We start from the raw sequence: 26,505 nt of genomic DNA on the forward strand, positions 1-26,505 counted from the left end.
GAAGAAGGACACACAAACTAGGAGACGTTGCAGCAATTTGCTTTTGCCTGAGTCTACTTTATGTGCAAACTGTTTTTGCACTACGGAGCCAATTTGCAATAACTGAAGGAATTTTTATTTTATTTATATATCACATTTCTCTTAGGATTGGAGCTAAAGCGGCTCATAAGAAGTTTGAAAGGCAGCCCAAGGAAACAAGACAAATTAGGAGAGTGGAAGGAGGAGAAAGAAATGGGAACATATTAAAAGCTGCGGAAAAAGTGAGAAAACAGAGGATTAATTGGGACTGTCTCTGCTAAATTGGATCAGATGGAGGATATGCAGACATTTGGCACCAGTAGTAGAATGAAACCAGGACTCACTGGGTCAAACACTCAAGACTTTTTGATTAAGAAGAACGATAATATCATGTGCTGCCTCAATCCCCAGAGTCCCTTATTCCTTCTGAGTTTGGCTGCAATCCTCATAAAATTGGAGAAGAAATTTTATGAGGATTGCATGATGCGCCGTTATGAGTTATTATTCTGGTTGCAATCCAAAGTATTTTAAAATGGTTTTCTAAAAGACTTTATTCTGGCAGAACTGCAAACTACTAGAAATTGTGGTTCGACATAACCACCTGCAATTTTGGATTCTCCATGGCAGTGTTACTATAGATGTTTTCCCAATGAGAGCTCGCTTTTTAATATTGAAGACTACCATTGTTTGGCACATCTTACATGCTTTCTTTTGTAAGATGGGAAAAATGTAGCTCACAAGTCTAAAAAGACAAGTTTGAAAGTGTATGAACAATGCTGCTTATACGAAATCTCTTGAGGCTGGACAAGGCAGCCAAGCAGGTGGTCCAGGCGAAAGATTGGAAGAAAGGGGAAACTTGTCCTTTTTCATTATCTGTATTACAGAGAAATATACACAAAACCAAAACCAGGAAGATTGTGAGCTGTTTCAGGCAGATACCTTTCATTGGCAAAATAAATGTTGCACAGGTATCTCTTCAGTCAGCCCTCTACCTTTGCAGAATTAATCATTCACGTATTAGGTTAATATAGTCTCTCAAGGAATCACCCTCTAGCATGACTTTATTGACAACTTCCAATGGAAGTTAATACAGTTCCTCATTAATATGGTTCCTCATGTTGCGGTGACTCCCAACCATAACATTATTTTTGTTGCTACTTCATAACTGTAATTTTGCTACTGTTATGAAGTGTCATGTAAATATCTGATGTGCAGGATGTATTTTCATTCACTGGACCAAATTTGGCACAAATACTTGATTCGCCCAAATCTGAATACCAGTTAGGTTGGCGCAGGGATTAATTTTATCATTTGGGGGTTGGCGTTGCTGGGATTTATAGTTCACCTACAATCAAAGAGCATTCTGAACTCCACCAACAATTAAATTGAAGGGAAGAAGAAAGAGAAAAAGAAGGGAGGAAATAGAAAAGGAGAAGGGAGAGAGAGAAAGATGGAAAGGAAGAGATAGGCAAGGGAGAAAGGTATGCAGGGAAGGAAGGAAAGAAAGAGAAAGTAGGGATGAAAGCAGAGAGGCAGTGGTCCCTCCGACACCTGGGCAACATTGGATATATACACTAGTTTATCTAATAAAATGGAAGTGTGAATCGTTCATCCAAATCTGATAATTCAGCTTTGATACATGTAACATTTGGGTTACTTTCAGCTTGCAGTTGTACTACTTTTAAAACAGAGGCAGATCTTTTTAACTAGAAAGGGCTAGAGCCTGGTGGAAAAGCACATGCTTTGCAAGCAAGAGAGCCCAGATTCACTCCTAGGCATCTGTAGGCAGGGGTAGGAAAGACTCCTGTCTGAAACCCTGAAAAGTAGCTGCAAGTCAATATGAACTCAATGTTGAGCTGAAGACCCAATGGTTCAATTCAAGGCATAGCAGCTTCCTCTCCCCTATTCACTCAGACATACTAGACCCAAGTTTTCTTTCTCCACCTTGCCTGTTCTGTCTAAATACATCACAAAATGTACTGAGTTGATGTTGAGAATTGAGAAAACACCTTCTATGTATTGTTACTGTTTCTGCATGCACTGTTCTATGCAAAATGTGCTCACTTCATGCAAAGGGCACAGCATCAAACAGGTTATTAGCCTCTAAATTTAACGCACGCACACACACACAGGTGCTGAAGCCCACCTGTATTCAAGTTATGAAAATTCATATGAAACCAAAACACCTGGACGGACACGTTGAAAGTTCATTTCACTATGGCTTCAAAAGGAGATTAAAACATCATATATCACACTGGTGAGAAGACAGGAAAGCTTAGAGAAGACAATGATGCTGAGGGACATGGAAGGAAAAAGGAAGAGGGGGTGACCAAGGGCAAGATGGATAGATGGTATCCTTGAAGTGACTGGCTTGACTTTGAAGAAACTGGGAGTGGCCACAGCTAACAGGGAGCTCTGGCGTGGGCTGGTCCATGAAGTCACGAAGAGTCGGAAGCGACTGAATTAATAAACAACAACATATCACACTGGAATGAAGCTGAGGGAAATAGTCCTTTTTTAGTCGAGGTTTCAGATAACAAATTAAACCAAACATAAGGGTGAACTAGAACATCCATACCAATGGTCTTCCATTAACATGTCCATACTGAATCTCTCAGAGACCAGGGGTTCTAGAGGTTGCTTGTCCATGGTCTACTCCAAATACCACCACCCCACCAGACCCCACTAGACACTCATCTTCCCATAAAGCACATGCTACATATGCATGAGCTGTGACTACCTGAGAGAAGGACTGGGCCCAATAGAAAGTGGGAGTTCAACGTAGCTGCAAGAAGGAAATTGACAACAACCCAGCCTGAGCTTTCCTCTTTTTGTGTTATAGGAACTGGTTCCATCATATCTTTACAACAGGCCTGCACAACCTGTAGCTCTCCAAGTGTTTTGGACTTCAGAATTCATGGCCACTGGACAAGCTGACTAGAGCTTCTGAAAGTTGGGAGTCCTAAACACCTGGAGAGTCACAGGTTCTACAGACCTGCTCCAGAGAATGCAATTTAGAGAGTGATGCTGATAGTTTCCACACTAATAGGACAATAATTTCATTCCAGGTTTCAGCTAGTTGTAAAGGAGCTCTCCAAGGTGCTGAAATGTCTAGCGCTCCAGTTCAGCACTTTGGAGCACTTCTTTAAACCTTGGGTTGAAATCTGGGAAGGAATTACCATTTGATTAGCATGGCAACCATCAGCTGCCACTGACATTGCAGACATTACGATTTTTTTTTTCCTGTGGGTGCTTTATTCACCTGAGGAAGGAATGAGAAACATGTACCTCTTTAGAACTTCAAGGATTACTTCCCAGATCATCAACCTACCATGGTTCAGTTATGGATGCCTTAAATTTATGCATCTAAATCTTTCAAGCTCTGCTTCAGATGTTATTTGACAGAAACTCACATCAGCAGTAGAGATGAATTGGGAGAGCTGTGGTACAACAACATTTAGAAGGTCCCACATTGCTCATCCTATTGGGTGATATGTCAGTGGACATCTTGAGAAATGTCATTGGTATAGCTATTTCCTCTCAATCAAACCAATCTCTCACTCTCACTCTCTCTCCTGCTGCTAGAGTTTCAAACAGATTGCATGAAGTCAGGCCAAGGACTGTAGGTTGCTCACTACTGCAATTCAACTAGAAGCTCTGTGGTGAATTATTCTCATTTAAGGAACTGAGACTTGCACAACAATATTTAACACCTGTTGCCGTTCCCGAAGTTCAGCTATTTTCTACCCTCTCATTATTTGCTTGTTGTTTTGATGAGAAGACTACAATTCCCCAAGGAATTTCACAAGCCTAAAAAGAGCACCTCGCCGAAACCAGTCCAGGGACTCTTGCGTGTGCATATAGCATGCTATTGTTGGCATGAATGGTCCATCCTAGCTTACACACTTTGAGCACTAAGGGACTTCTCCATGGCTGGTCCCAGGCTCTGGAACTCCTGACCTAAGGAGGTTAGGCTGGCTCCTCCTTGTGGCCCTTTCATTGGCAGGTGAAGTCTTTTCTTATTCCAGCACTTTTTGGAAACTGAGCTTTACTTAGTAAGAGGCATTATTTGCTTTTAAAACAACATTTAAAATGGTTTTAATGCTATAGACAACTTAATATTGAGGGGGCCCTCCTCTCAGTCCCACTTCTGTACTTCTGTTGCAAGTACGGCTGGTGGGAACGAGAGAGAGGGCCACCTCTGGAACTCCCTCCCTAAAAAAATTAAAAATGGCCTCTTCCCTCCTCTCCTTTAAAAAGCTATTAAAAACTCACCTATGTAACTTATCTTACGGGGAGGAGGATTAAGTACATCTATATGCACTCTCGCCTAGCTGCTAATATCCGCTCTGTTAATCTACGGTTCACCATCCCCACCTCCAACAATTTTATCCCAATTTTAGAGTTTTTAATGAGTTTTTAAGGAATTAATGTTATAAATAAACTAGCAGGACAGAATATGTTAGGTCTGAAGAGAGATTTCCTTAGTACAATAGCTCTGACTCCGATTCTAGACACATTTGCTAAAAGAAGAAGAAGGTACAACTGAGATACAGCTGAGTTTTTTAGGGAAACACCCTTAATAAACATTAGCACACTGTGGTATGGCTCAAAGAATATACATTTAGAATAAGGCTTTGAATGCCAGTTCTGAATGCAGCTCAGCCTTTTCATAAAAATATCCATTTATTCTGAGTTTTCTTCATTTCAAAACTGAAAGCCAGGAAGTTGAGTCATTCCAGGCTTTGCTTTTTTAAAACAGTAGTCAGCCAAAAATCCTTGTGTATGTGTGTGCGCACCTTCAAATTGCTTGTCAACTTAAAGCAGCTCCATACATTTCATAAGGTCTTCTTAGGCTAGGAACACTCAGAGGTGTTTTTGCTCTTTCTTTCCTCTGAAATACAGCCTATCCTCCTTTGAAGATCAAATGGAGCCTTTAAGATATTTTGATCTTAGAAATCCTTAGCTATTGGCTATCCAGTAAAGTCAGATCTACCTTCTGCTTATCCCAGAACTTGGAAACTTTTCCCCCTTTTTTTCCATGTATTAAAGATTCTGGGAAATGCAATTCAACAAAATAACTTTCCTAAGCCCAGCCCAGCCCAATCCAGTCGATTCCACACATTTTGTTAGAAGTAACTCAAAACCAAATCTGTCCCTTCATGAAGATGTCATCATTTAGTTTAGTGGTTCACAACATTTTTTTGTCCAGGGACCACTTGACCGGCGACCACTTAGACAAGGGACTACTTTGACCCAGGGACCACTCTCCAACATTAGTACTAAAAGGATTACTAATCAGTTTTTGGTCAACTTTAGATTCAGTTTGGTTATTTAGGGTGCTGATTCAGAAAAATTGCATTGGATAGACCACATCAGCTCTAGTTTCTGATACAGAACATATGCCATCCAATAGTCACCATCTCCTTACCCACAGAAAACCATATTTAATAATTTAGAGCTGATGAGGTACCGGGACTGTGGCAGAGCTGGCTGGGAGTCAGCTGCATTAAGATCACTACTAACCAAAAAGTCATGAGTTTGAAACCAGCCCAGGTTGGAGTGAGCTTCCGACCATTGTGTGTAGCTCACTGTCGACCTTTGCAGCCCAAAAGACAGTTGCATCTGTCAAGAAGGAAATTTAGGTACCACTTATGCGGGGAGGCTAATTTAACTAATTTATGACACCATAATTCTCCAGCAAGCAAGCAAAGAATGAGGAAGTATTCCATCAGTGTCTCAAATGGACGGTGAAGTGACAGCTCCCCTGATGGCCAGAATACCCTCATGAAAGCTGGAAAGTTAAATAGCCTCTGTGTATGCGGCTATGGCATTGAATGTTTGCCATGTATATGCACATTGTAATCCGCCCTTTCCCCAAAGCAATAGAGCAGTAGAGCAAGACTGCCATAAAGTGCCCATCAAACACACAAAGGGGTTTGTCCCCTGAAACCAACATGCATACTTATCAAGTTCACTCCAAACAAAACTGTGGAGTTTTCATTCTGATCTTTACATACCAGTGGGAGGTATTTGATCATCTCAAGAGTTCCCATTCACCTAACAAGCTGGCAGGCATGCTGAAAAGGAGCAGAAGAGGGGAGACAGATAGACAGCAACTATTTCAGCAACATTTATAAGATGGAATGAAAGCAAAAAAGAAGACAAAAACTGCAAGAGAGCTTTTTATATTGAAAAAGCACCCAGAAAAATAAGCTGAACAATTTTCCCAGAACTTTTTTACAGAATAACATTGAATAACATGCATCTCAGTGAGGTTATTTTTTTCTTACTTTTTGCTTTAGTGAATGACAGCAAGAACAAAAAATATATAAATTATTATAAGAAAGAAAAGACAAATGTTCCATTTAACTGGCTAGATGCTACTGAGAATGATTAGCAATTACAGGACAGAACCAACAATGGATGCCGAAGCACAAAAAGATAGTGCTGTTTAAGTTTTCATGGATACGAAATATTATATTTCAGAATTTGGTAATAAGGCCATTCTACTCCATACCTGTAAGTAATTACTTGTATTGCATTTTTTTCAGACCTTTAAACCTAACATGCAACATGGGACCTGGACATTATTACCAATATGTAATTATAATTGTGATATTGTCCCAGTGTCTCCTTTTGATGAGGCTCCCTTTTACACTACACAGTTATAGCACTATGATACCACTTTAATTGCTAGGGCAACATTCTATGAAATTCTGGAGTTTTGTAGTTTGCTAAGACACTGGAGCTCTGTGAACTATAAGTCCTATCTATCTATCTATCTATCTATCTGGGCTAATAATATAATATATTGTATACACTTATAATATTGATATTATTATAATGTAATACAATATAACACTACTAATAATACAATATAATGATTTCATATTTCATATTACATGTAATATTACTAATAATATTACAGTACAGAGGTATAGTACAATACAGTAATATATAATATTAATATTGTGCTATGCTAATAATATAATATATTGTATGTACATATAATTTGTAAGCCACTCTGAGTATCCTTCAGGGTGAGAAGGGTGGCATATAAATGTCGTAAATAAATAAATAAATATATTTCCATAGGTGGAAACATGGGAGTTAAAAGAGAAACGTAGTGCTGTAACAGGGCAACATAAAGTGCCCATAATTTCCCTCACTTTCACTCCTCTGACTTTCTCAAGGCAAATTCGGAACCCAGATGAGTCTTTAAAACTTCCAGTTATCCTGACCCATGACTGTAGTATTCTTGGAGTTGTAGTCGTCCCCCCCCCCCCCCAAAAAAAATGATTTTTTTTCCCCAAATTCTGTATAACTCTTTAGTGTAGACACACTCATTTAATAGTCATTCCTTCTTCCCAGGGAACCGCAGAACTTTAGTTCTCAGCCTATATGGGAATTGGGTCGTTGCTGAAGTAGGATACAGAGCAGGTGTGTCCCCTCCAGGTGTCCTTAGATTCCAAATTCTATCACACTTATGCAATGGGGCCTTTGGTTAGGATGGGGGCTATAATCTAGCAAGAGTTGGAAAGTGACCAGCTGGAAAGTGACCAATTTGGTCAGTCCTTCACTGATCAAATTCCGAATAGCCATGCAAAACTAGAGTTCACAAGATCTGGGAGAGGGAAGTCATGACATTTGTTTCAAAAGCCAACCAATACAAGTTTGTATCATAAACATACTTCACCTTCTTTCTTGTTTACATCCTTCGACTTTCTCTTTAAAAAAAACATAATGCCATGACATTATTGATATGTCAACTGTGTTGGGGCCACATCCTACTTGTGGTTTTTCCATACCTCTTTAGCTGAGATCTAATTGTCAAGTCCACACTTGAGTTCCTCCAGATGTGTTCAACTGCAACTCCCAGAACACCCCAGTTACGTTCTGAGGATAGCAGTCCAATACATCTGTAAGGCTACAAAAGTTGGACTTAAGTGAAGGATTGACTGCTGCTTCTTTTCTCTAAACCTAAAATGAATTCAAGAAAAAACGAAGTTTCTACAGTTCATATCATAAGATGGAAGTTTGAAGTATAGCCCCCAGTACAATATTTTAAACTTTTGTTTTTGAGCCACACATGATGACATACATGTACATAGTTACTGGCCAGCTTTTCAGAAGTACTAAAACTCAATGCAGCTCCCATTCAAATCTATTCAACCTCTCACCACTCAGCTTTAGGAGGGATAAACTTTAGGTTTCCATGAGTAAATATTGCAAATAGTTACCAACTACCAAATACAGAAATAATTCCAGCAAAAAGCAAGCAAATAATTACCTTTGATAACAAAAGCTTCAGTCAGGAGACGCAGCATGTACAACGGCTTCTTTTCCACAGGAAGGTCCTCAAGGCCGGCTCTTGCGTACATGCTGAGAGCATCCCTGTAAGACCCCTCAACATAATGAAGTTTCGCTAGGATCAACATGGCTTCTGTCATATCTCTTGGCTGGGGAAACAGAAAGGGAATTTTCACCATAGACAGCAGAAACAAAAAGACATAGGCAGACTAAGGCTATCATTCTATGAGAATTAACTCCATATTTACTAAAAAATAAAGCATTTCAATACATGGAATTTCATTTATACACCTAGAAAATTAAGTCATTGCTGGATTGATGGTGTAACCAACACCTCACACTCCCAAGGCTGGAGACAGCAGCATAGAATCATAGAATTGGAAGAGACCTCGTGGGCCATCCAGTCCAACCCCCTGCCAAGAAGCAAGAGAATCGCATTCAAAGCACCCCTGACAGATGACCATCCAGCCTCTGTTTAAAAGCCTCCAAAGAAGGAGCCTCCACCACACTCCGGGGTAGAGAGTTCCACTTCTGAACAGCTCTCACAGTCAGGAAGTTCTTTCTCATGTTCAAGTAGAATCTCCTTTCCTGTAGATGGAAGCCACTGTTCCGTGTCCTAGTCTTCAGGGCAGCAGAAAACAAACTTGTTCCCTCCTTCCTATGATTTCCCCTCACATATTTATACATGGGCCTCATCATGTCTCCTCTCAGCCTTCTCTTCCGCAGGCTAAACATGCCCAGCTCTTTAAGCTGCTCCTCATAGGGTTTGTTCTCCAGACACTTGATCATTTTAGTCGCCTCCTCTGGACACATTCCAGCTTGTCAACATCTTCCTTTAATTGCGGTGCCCAGAATTGGACACAGTATTCCAGGAGTGGTCTGACCAAGGCAGACTAGAGGAGTAGCATGACTTCCCTGGATCTAGACAGTAGACTCTTATTTAATCAGGCCAAAATCCCATTGGCTTTCTTTCCCCACCACATGACATTGTTAGCTCGTGTTTAACTTGTTGTCCTCCAGGAATCCAAGATCTAACCACAGTTTTGCCTAGGCAACATTTGACTAGTTTGTTTGCCAGGGGGTCATGGGGGTCCTTGTCGAAGGCCTTAATGAAATCCAGATACACTATATTCATGGCATTTCCAGCATCTACCCAGCTTGTAACTCTGTCGGGGAAAAAAGAGATCAGATTACTCTGGCATAACTTGATTTTGATAAATCTGTGTTGACTATTAGCCATGACAGCATTCATTTCTAATTGCAGACCACTTCCTTAATAATCTTTTAGTAATTGTCTGGGTCTTCCTTTTTCCCTTCTTGAAGATAGCAGACCACATTTGCCCTCCTCCAATCTGCTGGAACTTGTCCCATTCTCCAAGAACTCTCAAAAATGATTGCCCCTGGTTCTGAAATAACTTCCACTAGTTTCTTCAATACTCTTGGGTGTAGTTGATCTGGTCCTGGGGACTTGAATTCATTTAAAGCGGCCAGGTATTCCTGGATGACTTGTTTCCCTATTTGGGGAATAGGGCAAGAAATGGCAAAGGATTGCTTTTTGTTGAAAAAATAGATAAGAAGGCACCTGCTATGTCTTGAAATACTGAGTAATCCACGCGTGCCCAAAATAAAAGATTTTGATCAACATTCCTGAAAAGTACCAAAAAAAACCCTCTCACTTTTACAGGAAACAATAGATCTCCAAAAAAAGGGTGTGTGAGGGCCCTTCCACACAGCCATATAACCCAGAATATCAAGGCAGAATAACCCACAATATCTGCTTTGCATTGGGTTATCTGAGTTCACACTGCCATATATCCCAGTTCAAAGCAGATAGTGTGGGATTGTATTCAGCTGTGTGAAAGGGGCTGGAAAGAGAATGTAAAGCGAGTCTATGCAATCTAAATAACCCTCATCATGTGCAAATGTTTTCACTAATTGTACTATCTCAACCAAATGATGAGTTTGCATTTCTATGAACTCTGCCCTGTACAATGCACAAGAGGTTTGCTAACACAGCACGGAGTGTCTGGGCCAACACATAAGCCCCAGGCAAAACAACTGAATGTGGAAATTGCTTAACAAGCCAGTGAGACAATGCCCTTTTCTAGGATACTCTATACCACTCCCTTCCCCACTTTTGTTTTCTGCCCTGTCCCCAAAACAAACAGTACCCACATTGCAGTGTTTCCAAGCATGGCCATTCCTTAATGAGTTGTTTTGGGGTCTTCCTCCTCCCCTCTTTTTCCCCCCTTTTCCCTCTGTAGGACTTTTCATCCCGAATTAAAAATGTTGCAAAGATTAGACAACTGGCACATTTCCTGGACTCATTAAGTAACACAGAAGGGTTGAGGAAGAGACAGATGGGACTGAAGGTATCCAACATTTTCTTATCAGAGTTTTGTAATTGTACATCATTAGCAGCATCTGAAGCGCTCATGTTTTACATCTGCCAAGGATGCTTACCAGCAACTTCCCTCGGCTGAGAATGCCCGTCAAGTGCTTCTTGGCGTCGCTCATTTGGGGCTCATTTTTTTCCATTAATGGGATGGCGTCCTTAATTTTGGCAACATTTTCTTTTAAGCAGAGTTCCAGAAGGGCCTCCGCCACAAGTAGATTCACATAGTCTTCTGCAATAAAGAGAAGTCAAAGTTGGTGTCATGTTCCCATAAAGATAAACTCAGAACCCCAGACATTATGTAAACATTTCTTTTCAAAAGGCAGCTTCAAGACTGAGTGCAAAAGTCAACTGTCTTAACCACTAGCTTATTTTGCTATGACCATTTGAAGATTTTGTAGTCTGCCAATATCTTGTGCACTGACTGCTATTTTTGCTATGAACTCATCTGCTCAGAAGAAAAAGAAGCACTTGAATTGTATTATAAATATTCCTAATAGAGTGAGATTTCTTCTTAACTGAAAACTGTATTAGAATAATTAATAGTTTTTTAGGTTTCTCTCTCTCTCTCTCTCTATATATATATATATATATTCAAATAGACATACATTTGTAAGTGTTTGTTGCGTACATTGCAATACTTTCCAGCTATTAGTGTTTCATAATCATTTCTCAGATAATATATTTTATTTAAGGGGTCACAGTCTTCTATTTAAATAGTACATATAAAGGGATCATAGGCTCTAAATTAATATCCGCTTCTTCCTTGTCTACAGTCTTATAGGATCCTCTATATACATTTTACTTTAATTTTACATTGAGAAGTTGAATCATTGGTTGCCATTCATTAACAAAGTTCTCAAATAGTTCTCCTATTAATAGTACAGTTATTTTACCCATTATCAGCAAATCTGTAATGTATTTCTCCCATTCTTCTAAAGGAGGTATCTCAGAGATTTTCCAATATCTGGCATATACTATTCGAGCTGCCACTGTCATGTAAAACATTTTTTTTAATTTCCTTTCTAGTTCTTCATCAGGCATGTTCAAAAAGTACATTTGTGGTGTCATTTTGAAATTTGTGTTTAACATCTTTTCAAGATATATTTATATGAATCTGTTTCCAGTAGTTGTTTACTTTGTTGCAAGTCCATCATGTGTGGTAAAGTTTATCTTTTTCTTTCCCACATTTCCAACATTTGTCAGTACAATTATACATTGGCTAGACTCTCTGGCGATACTATCACAGGTGCATTTTGTAAACATTTTCTTTTAGGTTTTGACATGCAGTATATTTCATTCTTCTCTTCCATGTCTTTTCCCACTGGGCCATTTTTGTATCTTGGCCTATGTTAGAATTATTCATAGTTTTAACATCAGTTACTATCACTCTGGAAGGAGGCCCCGGTGGTGCAATGGGTTAAACCTCTGACCTGAAGATCAACATGTCAGAGGTTTGAATCTGGGGAGAGCGTGGATGAACTCCCTCTGTTAGCTCCAGCTCCCATGCAGGAACATGAGAGAAGCCTCCCACAAGGATGGTAAAACATCTGGGCATCCCCTGGGCAACATCCTTGCAGACGGACCATTCTCTCACACCAGAAGCGACTTGCAGTTTCTCAAGTCACTCATGACATGAAAAAAACCACTCTGGGAACCTGTGTATGTAACTGTCCATCCCATGACCCCATGAATTGCATAGGATTTTCTGAGACAAGGAAAATCCTAGGTGGTGTTGCCACTTCCTTCTCCTGAACTATAGCCTACAGCAGTGTTTCCCAAACTGTGTTCCTCCAGGTGTTTTGGACTTCAGCTCCCAGAAATCCCAGCCAGCATGCCAGTTGTTAGGAACTGTGGGTGTTGATGTCCAAAACATCTGGAGGAGCACAGTTTGAGAAACTCTAGCCTACAGCAAATGGTATTTGCTTTCTCCCATCCAAGTACTAACCAGGACTGACTCTGCTTAGCTTCCAAAATTAAGATGAGATACCCCTTTAAATTATTTGAATGATGTCAAGATGTCATAAACCGTTTGTGTGTAAAAGTCAATCCCAACTTATGGTGACTCTATCATAGGTTTTCTGAACACGTTTTCTTCAGAGGAGGTTTGCCATTGCCTTCTAGGTAGACTGAGAGTGTGTGGCTTATGCAATACCGCATTGTTGACTTCCATAGCTGAACAACATTTGAACTCTAGCCTCTCAGTTACAAATTTAGGCACATTTAAACCACCACACATCGTGGGACTTAGTTCTGATTAAACATGCAAAGCATTGCACTGAGAATTGCCACTTAATTCCCATTGAAATCTAGCAAAATTGCTTGTCTAACAAATTTCAGCAGGAAGTAAATACATCTAGCTGGGTCTTTATTTCTATCAATCCATTATAACTATGATCTGAGTTCCATAAACAACATCAAGTATCAGAAACCTTGATTTCCCATCAATTTCCTCCCAACTAGACAGAAAGGCATTCCTAGAAAGCAGAGATAGGGAAGGGACACTCAATCTGCATTACAGTACATTGTGAAATCATTATTTAAAATGCTGAAGAGTTTTAAAGGAATTGAGACACTATGGGTACAATACTGTATATCAGTGGTTCTCAACCATTTTAATGCTGAGACTCCTTAATACGGTTCCTCATGTTGTGGTGACCCCCCCCCCCCCCCCACACACACACACACACACACACACAACATTATTTTCATTGCTATTTCATAACAGTAATTTTGCTACTGCTATGAATTGTAATGTAAATATCTGATACGCAGAATGTATTTTCATTCACTGGACCAAATTTAGCACAAATACACAATATGCCCAGATTTGAATAAAGGTGAGGTTGGGAGGGGGATTGATTTTGCCATTTAAGAGTTGTAATCGCTTGGATTTATAGTTAGCCTACAATCAAAGAGAACTCCACCAACAATGGAATTGAACCAAACTTGTCACACAGAACTCACATGATCGAAAATACTGGAAGAGTTTGGTGGGCATTGACCTTGAGTTTTGGAGTTGTTGTTCATCTACATCCAGAGAGCACTGTGGGCTTAAACAATGATGGATCTGGATGAGACTTGGCACGAATACGCAACATACCAAAATGTGAACACTGGTGGATTTTGGAGAAAATAGATCTTCACATTTGAGAGTTGTAGTTGCTGGGATTTATAATTCACCTACAAAGAGCATTCTGAACCCCACCAATGAGAAAATTGGGCCAAACTTCCCATGCAGAACCCCCATGAGCAACAAAATATATTGTGTTTTCTGGTGGTCTTTGGTTACCCTTCTGACCCCCAGGTTGAGAAACGCTGCTGTATATAATCTTCCCTTCACATTTGCAGTTTTGACTTTTGTGGATATGATTATTCATGAATTTGATTTCAAATATTCTTTCCAGAAATCTTTAGATCAGTGGTTCCCAACCTATGGGTCCCCAGATGTTTTGGCCTTCAACTTCCAAAATCCTAACAGCTGATAACCTGGTTGTGATTTCTGAGAGTTGGAGGCCAAAACACCTGGGGACCCATAGGTTGCCCTAGGTCTTCCAGTGTAGAGGACCTAGAGATTTCCTGAAAGAACACCTCTTCAGGACTATCGTAAGTCTTCCAGTGTGTTTCTATGGTCGGCTTCCAGCAGATATCTCTTCCTTTCCTACTTTTCCCCATGGTCCTGGTTTTACTTCATGTGATGCAAAGTACTTTTAAAGTGCAAGGACCATTTTTGTCCAGTTAATTCAGCAGGAAGGCCTTTCTGTGGTGTTGGAGGAAAGTTCTGAGAGTGCCTTGGACCGCAAGATCCAATCAGTCCATACTTCAGAAAATAAAGCCCGACTGCTCACTGGAGGGAAGGATAGCAGAAACAAAGATGAAGTACTTTGGCCACATCATAAGAAAGGAAAACTTAGAGAAGACAATTATGCTGGGGGGAAAGGAAGAGGGGCTGACCAAGGGCAAGATGAATGGTATCCTTGAAGTGACTCGCTTGACTCTGAAGGAGCTGGGGGAGGTGACAGCCAACAGGTCACTCTGGCATGGGCTGGTCCATGAGGTCACGAAGAGTCAGAAGCGACTGAACGAATGAACAACAACAATTCAGCAGAAGGAAAAGGGGAAGAATTTTGTCCTTCAGTATAGATTCAGGCAAAAGCAAACTGGTGCCGCAAACTTCTAACTTGTGCATCCCCCCCCCCCCCCCAAATTGATAACTTTTACTATAGTCATGTTCTTTGGTCACATGTCCTAGAGTGCATCTACACTTCAGAATGAATGCAATTTACATCACTTTAACTGCCATGGCTCACGGGAATTGTAGTTTTACAAGTTATTTAGACTTCTCTGCCACAGAGTGCTGATGCCTCACCAAACTTCAATTCCCAAGGATTCCGTAGCATTTGGCCATGGCAATGGGATCAAACTGCATTAAATCTGCAGTGTAGCTGCACCCCTACCTTTCATTTGTGAAATGCTGAAGCCTGGGGGATGTGGAATTCTTTACTCAAAAGCATACATCTCTTGTACCAGGCTCTAGTTGGTGGATCTCCATGTTCAAGTAATTAAAACCCCTTAACATTTTCCTAGAACTCATTCACTTCTGTTCTAGACTGCACCCATAACCACTCCCTATGACGTAATATTGTGGCTTCAAATGGAAATGAGTCAAGCTTTCTCCCTCTTCAAAAAGTCTGCCATCACTGATCCTTTCAAACTGAGTAATCCTCAACAATCTTTCAATCACGAATCCAAAACCTGACTGGTACACACTCCCAAAAGTACTGAAATACTTCAGCCACAGTTCCCACAGCAAAGCCAACTATCCTCTTTGCAATGACAGGAAACAAGCAGTGATGGAACGGAGAATAAATAAATGCACACTGACTGTTTATAATGCAGTGGCCACTGGCCGCAAGTCACTGCGGGTGTCAATGCGCCACAATGAGATGAAATCAAAAACAGGAAATGCTCCTCGCAAACAGACCTCGTTCACCCATTGCACAATAAAAACTGGTTGTAGGGAGACATTTAATACTTTCACAACAATTGCTAAGAGGGAAAAAAGGAAAACAACTCTATTGATAAGCCAGGTTCATATAAGAGCAGGACAAGATTCAGATAACAGAACCCTTTGGTGCCACACAGTTGTTTGCTCTCTTTGATGCTACACAAACATAAATAGACATTGAGAAACTAAGGTATTTAAAATGTAATAAAACATAGACTTCCATACAGCCATATAACCCAGAATATCCAGGCAGGGAATCCCACAATATCTGCTTTGAACTGGGTTATCTGAGTCCACACTGCCATATATTCAAGTTCAAAGCAGAAAATGTGGAATTTTATTCAGCTGTGTAGAAGAGGCCATGGTACACCTCATTGAAAGCTTTGCGTGTCGGAACAGATTAATGACCACACCATAATATGTGTTTGTGTGCATCTAGGAACATGTCCTCCATAAATATGGTGCTCATTCTGGACTATAGTTAAATTAGGGTACATCTACACTGTACACCATGCCTTAATGGTGTGGAATCAAGGGAGATGTAGTTCTATAAGATCTTTAGTCTTCTCTGCCCAAGAGAGCTGGTGCCTCACCAAACTATAAATCCCACCCTGGAGGCTGCACACATGCAAACAAGGGTAGTCATCTGAGCGACAGTAATACAGAAGCTTTTTAATCACTACTAGCAAAAGGATGGAAAGAATCTATGTACAGTATCTATGTTAGGATCTCGAGGGAAGGAGCTGTTTTTCTATTCCTTCTCTCAAGAGATCCCAGTGGAGACTGTTCTTTTTACAGTGTTATTTATTACTAACAACTCCTTGTCTAGGGTAAAAATGAGTATATCTGCACAATGAATAGTCACTGGCTGCATGTAGCCCTAAGATTACTCACACAGAATCATTGAGTTGGAAGAGAACCCAAGGGCCACCCAGTACAAGTCCACTCTGCCATGCAGAAACACACAATCAAAGTCATCCTGACAGATGGCCATCCAGCCTCTGTTTCAAAACCTGCAGAGAAGGAAATGCCAGCACATGTCCAGGCAGCATATTCCATGGTCAAACAGCTCTTGCTTTCAGGAGTTTCTTCTTGATGCTTAGGTGGAATCTCTTTCCCTGTGGTTTGAATCCACTCTTCCATCTCCTAGTGTACATCTGTTCATGGTCCCCATGAATGAAAATATGATCAGTGGCCTCACCATTACTACACCGTTGCCTCGAAACCACATGACAATAAGAGCGACTGGTCTCGTGAAACTCTCTTATAGTGCGGGGCAATGGGGATGTCGGGAGGGGAGAGGCTGTATACTCACAAAAGATTACTACTACCACATCAGCTCTAGATTATTAAATATGGTTTTCTGTGGGTGAGAAGATGGCAACTATTGAATGGCATATGTTCTGCTTCAGGAACTAGAGCTGATGTGGTCTATCCAATGCAATTTTCCGAATCACCACCCCAAATAACCAAACCAAGTCAAAAACTGATTAGTAACCCTTTTGGTACTAATGTTGGAGAGTGGTCCCTGGTCAAAGTAGTCCCTGGTCCCTGGTCAAAAAAAGGTTGGGAACCACTAAACTACACTATAGAATGAAAGTAGTTTGTTGCCACCTTAATTCCCATAACTTAATGCTATGGAACCCTGGGAGCTGTAGTTTTACAAGAGCTTTAACTTTCTTAACCAAAGGATGCTGGTGCCTCACCAAACTACAAGTCCCATGTTTCCATAGCACTGAGCCATGGGTGTTAAGGTGGTGTCAAACTACATTAATTATATAGTGTAGATCAGGTATGGGCAAACTTTGGTACTCCAGGTGTTTTGGACTTCAACGCTTAAGTGGCTGCAAAAGAAAAAAAAGGACCTGAGTCCAGGAATTGTGGGATTTGAAGTCCAAAACACCTGGAAGGCCAAATTTGCCCATACCTGGTGTAGATACAGCCTCTATTTCTGGAGCAGCAGAAAACAAGCTTGCTCCATCTTCAATATGACATCCTTTCAAATATTTAGGCATGACTATCAGGTCCCCAGGGAGCCCCCAGTGGCGCAATGGATTAAACCACTGAGCTGCTAAACTTGTTGACTGAAAGGTCGCAGGTTTGAATTCTGCTGTCAGCCCCAGCTTCTGCCAACCTAGCAGTTTGAAAGCATGCAGATGTGAGTAGATCAATAGGTATCACTCCGGCGGGAAGGTAACAGCACTCCATGCAGTCATGCTGACCACATGACCTTGGAAGTGACGACGCTGGCTCTTTGGCTTAGAAATGGAAATGAGCACCACACCCCAGAATCAGACATGACTGGGGAAAACCTTTACCTTTTTATCAGGTCCCCACTTAACCTCCTCTTCCCCAGACTAAGCATTTAATTTGGGGCTTCAGAGGCCAGCACTGGAACATTGAAATGGGCCCAACTGGGAGGTATCAGATTATGCAAACCAAGACTATTTACAATTCATTGAACATCTTTTCAAAGCCCCATGGAAGATGACAGTACAGGCAGCCCTCAACATTCACTGGGGTGAGGGACACAGGACCACTGTGAAAGTGGAAAACCTTGAATTTCAAATATTCTGAAAGTATATCTCTCCAAGAATTTATAGATCCTCCAGAATTACTCTGTGGTCAGTTTCCACTGCTTACTGTAGAGACTAAGGAGGACCTCATTCCATGAATGGGGGAAAGTGAAAGTAATTGTCTTACTCCATTCCCTCGTCGAGGTCCACCAGGTATCCCACATCCTTTCCCTGTCCTAAGCTGTTTGAAATGCATTCTGGACTCCATTTCCATGCATTGCGGGAAATGGAGTAAGGGTCCCATTGGAAGTGCCCTTACGTCATGTGATGGTTCCTATTGGACTCCATTTCTGAAGCACATGGAAACGGAGCCCAGATTGCGTGGGATGAGGTCCTAAGAGCAAAGCATAGGCCAGTATACATCTGTGCACATATATTCATGGGTGGGTCTCACGACCAATTTAAAATTGGCAGGACAGTGCTTCCGGAAAAGAAATGTATCCTGGTTTGAGGCAGATATTTTAAAAGAGAAAAAAAACCCGAGAGCCTGGTGAGTAATTTCTTCCACCTCTTTATACCAGATGGTTATTTCTTAAGATTGAAATTATAATGTGGTTCAAGATGTAACCAAGGGAAATATAACTGTATGACGTATCCAAAAGCTGGAGGAGAGAGTCCACATCATTTCTCCATTTTTCTCCCTCTCCCCTTTTCTTTCTCACTCATGCAACTGTGCCTGCAAATTTTATCTAACAGAATATAAAAACACAATTCATCTCTAATCTCTCCCCATGAAGACTAAAAATTTCAAAAGGTGAGACCAATGTCAAAAAGAGTGAGCTTTGATAAAGCATCCACACTGCACTATATACCAGTTTGACGCCACTTTAAATTTACAGTTTGTTGGGGCACCAGAGCACTCTAATAAAGAAGATTAAACATTTCACAAGACTACAAATCCCAGAAATCCATAGCACTGCACCATCGCAGTTAATGTCGTGTGGAACTACTATAATTCCTCAGTGTGGATACAGCCCTGGTTTGGATCCACACTGCAGTTTGGTTCCAGACCCTCTCTTGACACCAAATCCGGTGTAATTTTATGTCCCATTATATACAATGCAGACACAGTAAGTTGTCCCTGACTTATTAATACCATTTCATAGAGGCACCAACAATCTTTGGCAGAGAAGACTAGAGAGTCTATAAACTACAACTCCCATGATTCTATAGCAATCAACCACGGCAGTTAAAGTGGTGAGCTGCATTAAATCTTCACTGTAGATGCACCCCATGTTGCTCAACATTTATTTATTAATTTACCATATTTATACTCTGCCCTTCTCAACTCCAAAGGGGGCTCAAGGCAACTTTACACATAGGCAACTATTCAATGCCTTAAAAACAACATACAATTAAAATAAACATTTAAATTAAGATTAAAATTAATACACATTTTAAAATGTTAAAAACATTACAACTATTATTAAAAACCACACCATCCACAATCATCATCCGGGGCCTTTCCAATAGTCATTGCACATATTCCATATCCTTTTATTGCACTTCTCTGAAGGCTTGATCCCAAAACCCACGTTTTCACTTTCTTTCTGAAGGCCAAAAGGGAGGGGGCTGATCTAATATAACTGGGGAGGGAGTTCCACAGCCGAGAGACCACCACTGAGAAGGCCCTGTCACTCGTCCCCACCAGTTGCGCCTATGAAGGAGGTGGGACCAAGAGCAGGACCACCCCTGACGATCTTAATCTCTAAGGTGGTTCAAAGAGGGATATACATTCTGACAGGTAAGCTGGACTGATCTATTATCACTAGGGAGGGAGTTCCACAGCCAAGGGACTACCACTGAGAAGGCCCTGTCACTCATTCCCACCAGTTGCACCTGTGAAGGAGATAGGACTGAGAGCAGGACCACCCCTGACGATCTTAATCTCTAAGGTGGTTCAAAGAGGGAGATACGTTCGGACAGGTAAGCTGGGCTGGAACCATTTAGGGCTTTATAGGTTAAAGCCAGCACTCTGAATTGAGCTTGGTAGCAGACTGAAAGCCAGTGGAGATGACACAACAGGGGGTTATGTATTTCCTGTACGCTGCTGCAGTGAGAAATCTGGGTGATGCCCGTTGGGCCATTTGAAACTTCCAAAGAGTCTTCAAAGGCAACCCCACTTAGACATATTCTATTGAGATGCATATCATATCTGATGCTGGATAAAATACATAGCCATCAGCTGTTCCACAGCTTGAAAAGTTGCTATTTTGGAATTACAAGTCCCAAAGTACCCAAAATTAGTATTCTCGTTGACTCTGAACAATGGATAGCCTTACCATGCAGGGTTTTTGTCCAATCTTTTTTTTGAAACTATGTAGCTGAGTTGGAGCTCATGACAACAACTCGTGGTAGCAATTCCCATGGTTTGACAATGTGCTGTGTGACAAACGCTTCCTTTTGTTTTTCTGGATTATCCTACCCCCCCCCCCCCCCCCCAGCCCTTGGGAACTTGGGATAGTTCCCAAGTGCTTAATTTGACTGGACTGTGCTCAGGGCATTTTGAGGTCAAGCATGAAGTAATCAGGAATCAAAGCAGGAAGTATTGTTAAGTTTATATTTTCGTTTATCAAATATACATTATTATAATCTCTTCATCTTTGTCTAGTATATGACCTTCTCTCTGAGATGTATATATTCTTGTAGAAGGGATCTGTTCGATGTCCTTCCTCTTTAAATGTAAGATAGTTTCCTCATCTTTGAAATATTTTTTAAAAGATATCATCACTGACTTTTCCGTCATGTACTCTAAAGTTAAGATTGTATTGGGTGTCACCAAGAATCTATTTTTGCCTGTTTCTCTAACTCTGGTCTCCCCCCCCCCCCCCCCCCAGTCCTTTGATTTTTTGTCATTGGGACTCTCATAAGTGCATCATGAAAGCAGTACACAAAGGTGAATGGCAAGTTTGTAAATAAAAGGTCTGTATTCTAAACACATAGTTGGACTGGATGATCCTTGAGGTTTCTTCCAACTCTATGACATTTAAATGCAGTGAACACATTAGGGCACCCACATAACGCATTATAAGAAATGAAGAGGTACATCCTATTTTTAAGTTAAATCCAGTGATTGGCTTTTGGCTTTGAAGTGTTTCAAACATTTCCATTTACCTATAGAAGTCTTTACAGATTTTAATGCTATATTAAGTTGTTTCAAATTCTATATTTTAATTTTAAATGGCTTTTATGTTCTATGTTTAATATGATTTTAAGGTTTAATTTATAAGTTATATGTTAGTGATTATGCTTTGGTTTCGTATATATTTTGGCATTGAATTTTGCCATTACTTGTTGTACACTGCTTTGAATTCCCTAAGGGGAAAGTGGTATATAAATGCAGTAAATAAGTAAGTAAGTAAGTAAGTAAGTAAATATTGCATTTCAAAGTTCACATATTACTCATTGGTGATCATCCTTCCATGGAATAAGATGGCAAAAATTAGCTTTAAACGAATACTCTCTGGCATAGATTTTCTCATCTTGGTGTCCTCTAGACGTATCTGGCTACAGTTCCTATCAGATAAGCTATACACTATAGCAGGCATGGGCAAACCCCATACGTGCACTATAGGAATTGTAGTTGAACTAATCTGAAGGGTGTCAAGTTGCTTAACTAGATAGATAGGTAGGTAGGTAGATGTGTGTATTTTGTTTCTTGTTGCTTTAATCTGTTTTTGTTGCAAAATCCTAATCATAGAATCATAGAATCAAAGAGTTGGAAGAGACCTCCTGGGCCATCCAGTCCAACCCCCTGCCAAGAAGCAGGAATATTGTATTCAAAGTACCCCCAGCAGATGACCATCCAGCCTCTGTTTAAAAGTTTCCAAAGAAGGAGCCTCCACCACACTCTGGGGCAGAGAGTTCCACTGCTGAACGGCTCTCACAGTTAAGAAGTTCTTCCTAATGTTCAGATGGAAAATTTATCACAAACTGCTCTGTTTCTCTTTGTTTTGGTTGTGTGTATATATGTGTGTGTGTGTGCTATCATGTATACAAAGTAGTATACTTTTTGTCTTTGTTCATGATTTTGAAACAAAAACATATAAAAACAACCCAGGAGCAAAAAGAGAGAGATCAAGGATCACGGGATTACTGCTTTTTAAAAGAAAAGCCACAGTTATGGGACAAAGCAAATCACGAGATTTTCATTGCATGTCCAGGCTTGCCAACTGTAAATTAAATCATTCTATATTCCTTTCTTTTTATTGCTAGTGACATCTTTATTACAAAGATCAGAAAAAAGCCATTTGTGAACCAAATCAAGTCTTCAGAACTGCTCTTCACCCCAATGCTGTACCAAATATTGTAGGTCCCACTTGCAGAGTGTTTGTAAAACTACAATCCCAACAAATTAAATCACTTAATATCTACTCTCTAAGGGCGCCTCAACACTGTGGCATTAAATGCAGTTTGACAACATTTCAAAAGCCATGGCTCAGTGGAATGGAATCCTAGGAGTCCAAGTTTTGCAAGATCTTTAACTTTTTCTATCAAAGGATGTTGATGTCTCATCAAACTACAAAGCTCAGGATTTCCTCTAAGCATCAGTGCTGATCAAATCTCCTTCATAACATTATAAAATCACGGGGAATGGAAATACACACAGGTATTTCAGCTGGAATCATGGAGTTGTAAAAGGAACCTGAAAGTTATCTAGTCAACTCAACTGCCATTAAGGAATTCATGACTTTGTGCAGTGCCCATGCAGTCTCTATTTAAAAACCTCAAATGAAGGATGCTAAATTTAAAAACCTCTAAAGGAAGATGCTAAATTGTTGAGTGCCTTCAAGTCATTTCCAATTTATGGCACTGCTAAAATGACCCAGTCATAGGATTTTCTGAGGCTGGGAGTATGTGACTCACCTAAGGTTGCCCAGTGGATTTCCATGACCTAGTGGAAAATCCTTGGTCTCTACAACCACAGTCCAATGCTCAAACCACCAATTGATAATTTTTGTTATACCAATTACGGTAGGTCATTTTAGATCCTGTATGACATTTTATGGGTGAGGGTCATCTTTAGATATTTTTCATACTTTAAAACAGGGATCCTCAAGCTAAGGCCTGGGGGCTGGATATGGCCCTCCAAGGTCATTTACCTGGCCCTCACTCAGGGTCAACCTAAGTCTGAAACGACTTGAAAGCAAACAATAACAACAACAACAATCCTATCTCATCAGCCAAAAGCAAGCCCACACTTCCCATTGAAATACTAATAAGTTTATATTTGTTAAAATTGTTTTTCATTTTAATTATTGTGTTGTTTTTAAGTGGGTTTTTTTGCACTATAAATAAGATATGTGCAGTGTGCATAGGAATACATTCATGTCTTTTCAAATTATAATCCGGCCCTCCAACAGTTTGAGAGACTGTGACCTGGCCCTCTGTTAAAAAGTTTGAGGACCCCTGCTTTAAAATATAGTCATCTAGTCCAGCTGCACTTGGAAGAGACGTTGATGTGTGTCTTCGAGTCATTCCCAACTTATGTCTACCCAAAGGAAAAACTATCCAAAGGGTTTTCTTGTCAAGATTTGTTCTAAGGGGACTTGCTTTACATTTCTTTCATACTGAGAGAGGGCCCTTCCACACTGCCCTATATCCCAAGATCTGATCCCTGATAATCTGCTTTAAATTAGAATATATGAGTCTCCACTGCCAGCTATTCTGGGATAAGAAGATAATCTGGGATCAGATCCTGGGCTATAGGAGCAGTGTGGAAGGGCCCAGAGTGCGAATTGCCCTCTCTGAGAATGGATTTCCTTTGCCAAGTGAGGATTTGAACCCGCTCACCTATGGAAATTCATCTAAGAGAGGGTTTGGGAAAGTTTTTGTTGTTTATTTGTTCAGTCGCTTATGACTCCTCGTGACCGCATGGACCAGCCCATGCCAGAACTCTGTCGGCCTTTGCCACCACCAGCTCCATCAAGGTCAAGCCAGTTACTTCAAGGGTACCATCCATCCATCTTGCCCTTTGCCAGCCCCTCTTCCCTTTTCCTTCCATTTTCCCCATCATTGTCACCTTCTCCAAACTTTCCTTTCTTCTCATTATGTGGTCTCTAATATCCTTCCCTCCAGTGAGCAGTTGGGCTTTATTTCCTGGAGTATGGACTGATTTGATCTTCTCGTGGTCCAAGGAACTCTCAGAATTTCCACCAACACCACTGTTCAAAAGCATCTATCTTCCTTCGCTTGGCCTTCCTTATGGTCCAGCTCTCACATCCATAGGTTACGACGAGGAATACCATTGATTTAACTATGATGACCTTTGTTGCCAGTGTGATGTCTCTACTCTTCACTATTTTATCGAGATTGGTCATTGCTTTCCTCCCAATAAGTAAACATCTTCTGATTACCTAGCTGCAGCCCATGTCTGCAGTAATTTTTGCACCTAGAAATACAAAGTCTCCCATTTTCTCCCTCTATTTGTCAGTAACCAATCAGCCTTGTTGCCATCTTGGTTTTTTTATGTTTAACTACATCCCAGCTTTTGCACTTTCTTCTTTCACCTTGGTTAGAAGGCTCCTCAGCTCCTCCTCGCTTTTAGCCATTTAAGTGGTATAATCTGCATATTTAAAGTTAATGTTTCTTCCAGCAATTTTAACTCCAGCCTTGGATTCATCAAGCCCTGTACATCAAATGATGTTTTCTGCATACAAGTTGAATAGGTTGGGTGAGAGTATCCAGCCCTGTCATACTCCTTTCCCAATCTTGAACCAGTCTGTTGTTCCATGGTCTATTCTTACTGTTACTACTTGGTTGTTATAACAATTCCTCAGGAGACAGACAAGGTGGCTTGGTATCCCCATACCACCAAGAACTTGCCACAATTTATTATCCACACCATAGTTCAATTCTCCGCTCAGTCATGGAAACTCACCATGGGCAAGTCACATACTCTGAGCATGAGTGGGGATTCTAACCCATTTTCTCCAGAGTTGTCTCCAGGGGAAGTGACCTCCTGTTTATTTTATTTAGTTCTGATCTCTACTCATGTCCTATCATCAAAGTACCCCTAGATAACCCAGAATATCAAGGCAGAAAATCCCACAACGTCTACTTTGAACTGGGTTATCTGCATCCAGACTGCCATATATTCCATTTCAAAGCAGCTGTTGTGGGATTTTATCCAGCTGTGTGGAAGGAGTCCCAGTAACAAAACAGTATCTCAAAAAATTGCTTTTGTTTCGAGTGCTAGTGAATTTAGCAAGCCACACACTCTCAGCCATGGAGGAAGGCAATGGCAACCCACCCACCCAAAAAACCCCATCTTACTAAGAAAATGCCATGAGGTGTTTGCTTTAAGGTCTCCACTTGAAAGCATAACAGTAACAACAGCAGAACTATGATTAACTTTATCATAGGAAGGAAGAGAGGTTATCACTTAGCTCTACTGTGGACCCAGCAAGCAACAGATAAGAAAAAAGTGGGGGATACCTCTATACACTACAGAATTAATATAGTTTGGCCTCACTTTAATTGCCATGACTCAATGCTATGGAATTCTGGGATGTGTAGTTTGGTGATGCACCAACAATCTTTGGCAGAGAAGGCTAAAGATCTTGGAAAACTTCAACACCCAAGATGCCATAGTATTGAGCCATGGTAGTTAAAATGGGGTCAAACTATATAAATTCTGCAGTGCTGATGGACCTAAAAAGACCTTCTTCCCTCTTACAATTAGACATAATTAGGCATCTGACTCATGTGGCAGATTTTTGCTGTCCTAGGAGAACAACAAATTCCATGTTATTGAATTTGTTCATTCACTGACAGGGGAAGGGCTGTTTGTGGGACTTCCTGCCTAAGTATCTTGGTCAAGCTCTGGGTATTACGTGAGTGATTAGGGATGATAAGTGGTGTCAAGATGCTGCTTCAGGGTCCTTCCCCACAGCCCTATATCCCAGAATATCGAGGTAGAAAATCCTACAATATCTGCTTTGAACTGGGTTACCTAAGTCCACATTCAGATAATGTGGGATTTTCTGCCTTGATATTCTGGGATATAGGGCTGTGTGGAAGGGTCCTCAGAGTATGATGGTGACACTTTCTCTGCAGATTTTAAAGCAGAGACTAGATGGTTATCTATCAAGAGGGCTTTGTTTGTGCAGTCACTAGCCAATCCCTCTGCAATGCCAGAAATACAGCTTAATGGTATAACATTAGAAAATGTTGATCATTTCCGCTACCTTGAA

The 26,505-nt window shown here is 40.7% G+C and overlaps 1 protein-coding gene across 1 annotated transcript in view; it reads right to left on the reverse strand.

Moving 5' to 3' along the window:
* TTC7A (tetratricopeptide repeat domain 7A) overlaps window positions 1-26,505 on the reverse strand; it is a 226,727-nt gene that overhangs the window by 197,740 nt on the left and 2,482 nt on the right. Inside the window, exons 2-3 of the mRNA XM_060754418.2 lie at window positions 10,795-10,958; window positions 8,312-8,480 (exon numbers count right to left, since the gene is read on the reverse strand). Coding sequence (XP_060610401.2) covers window positions 8,312-8,480; window positions 10,795-10,958 — 333 coding nt within the window. The remainder of the gene's footprint in view (window positions 1-8,311; window positions 8,481-10,794; window positions 10,959-26,505) is intronic.

Source organism: Anolis sagrei, chromosome 1 (assembly GCF_037176765.1).
Source record: "Anolis sagrei isolate rAnoSag1 chromosome 1, rAnoSag1.mat, whole genome shotgun sequence".
Classification (NCBI taxonomy): Eukaryota; Metazoa; Chordata; class Lepidosauria; order Squamata; family Dactyloidae; genus Anolis; species Anolis sagrei.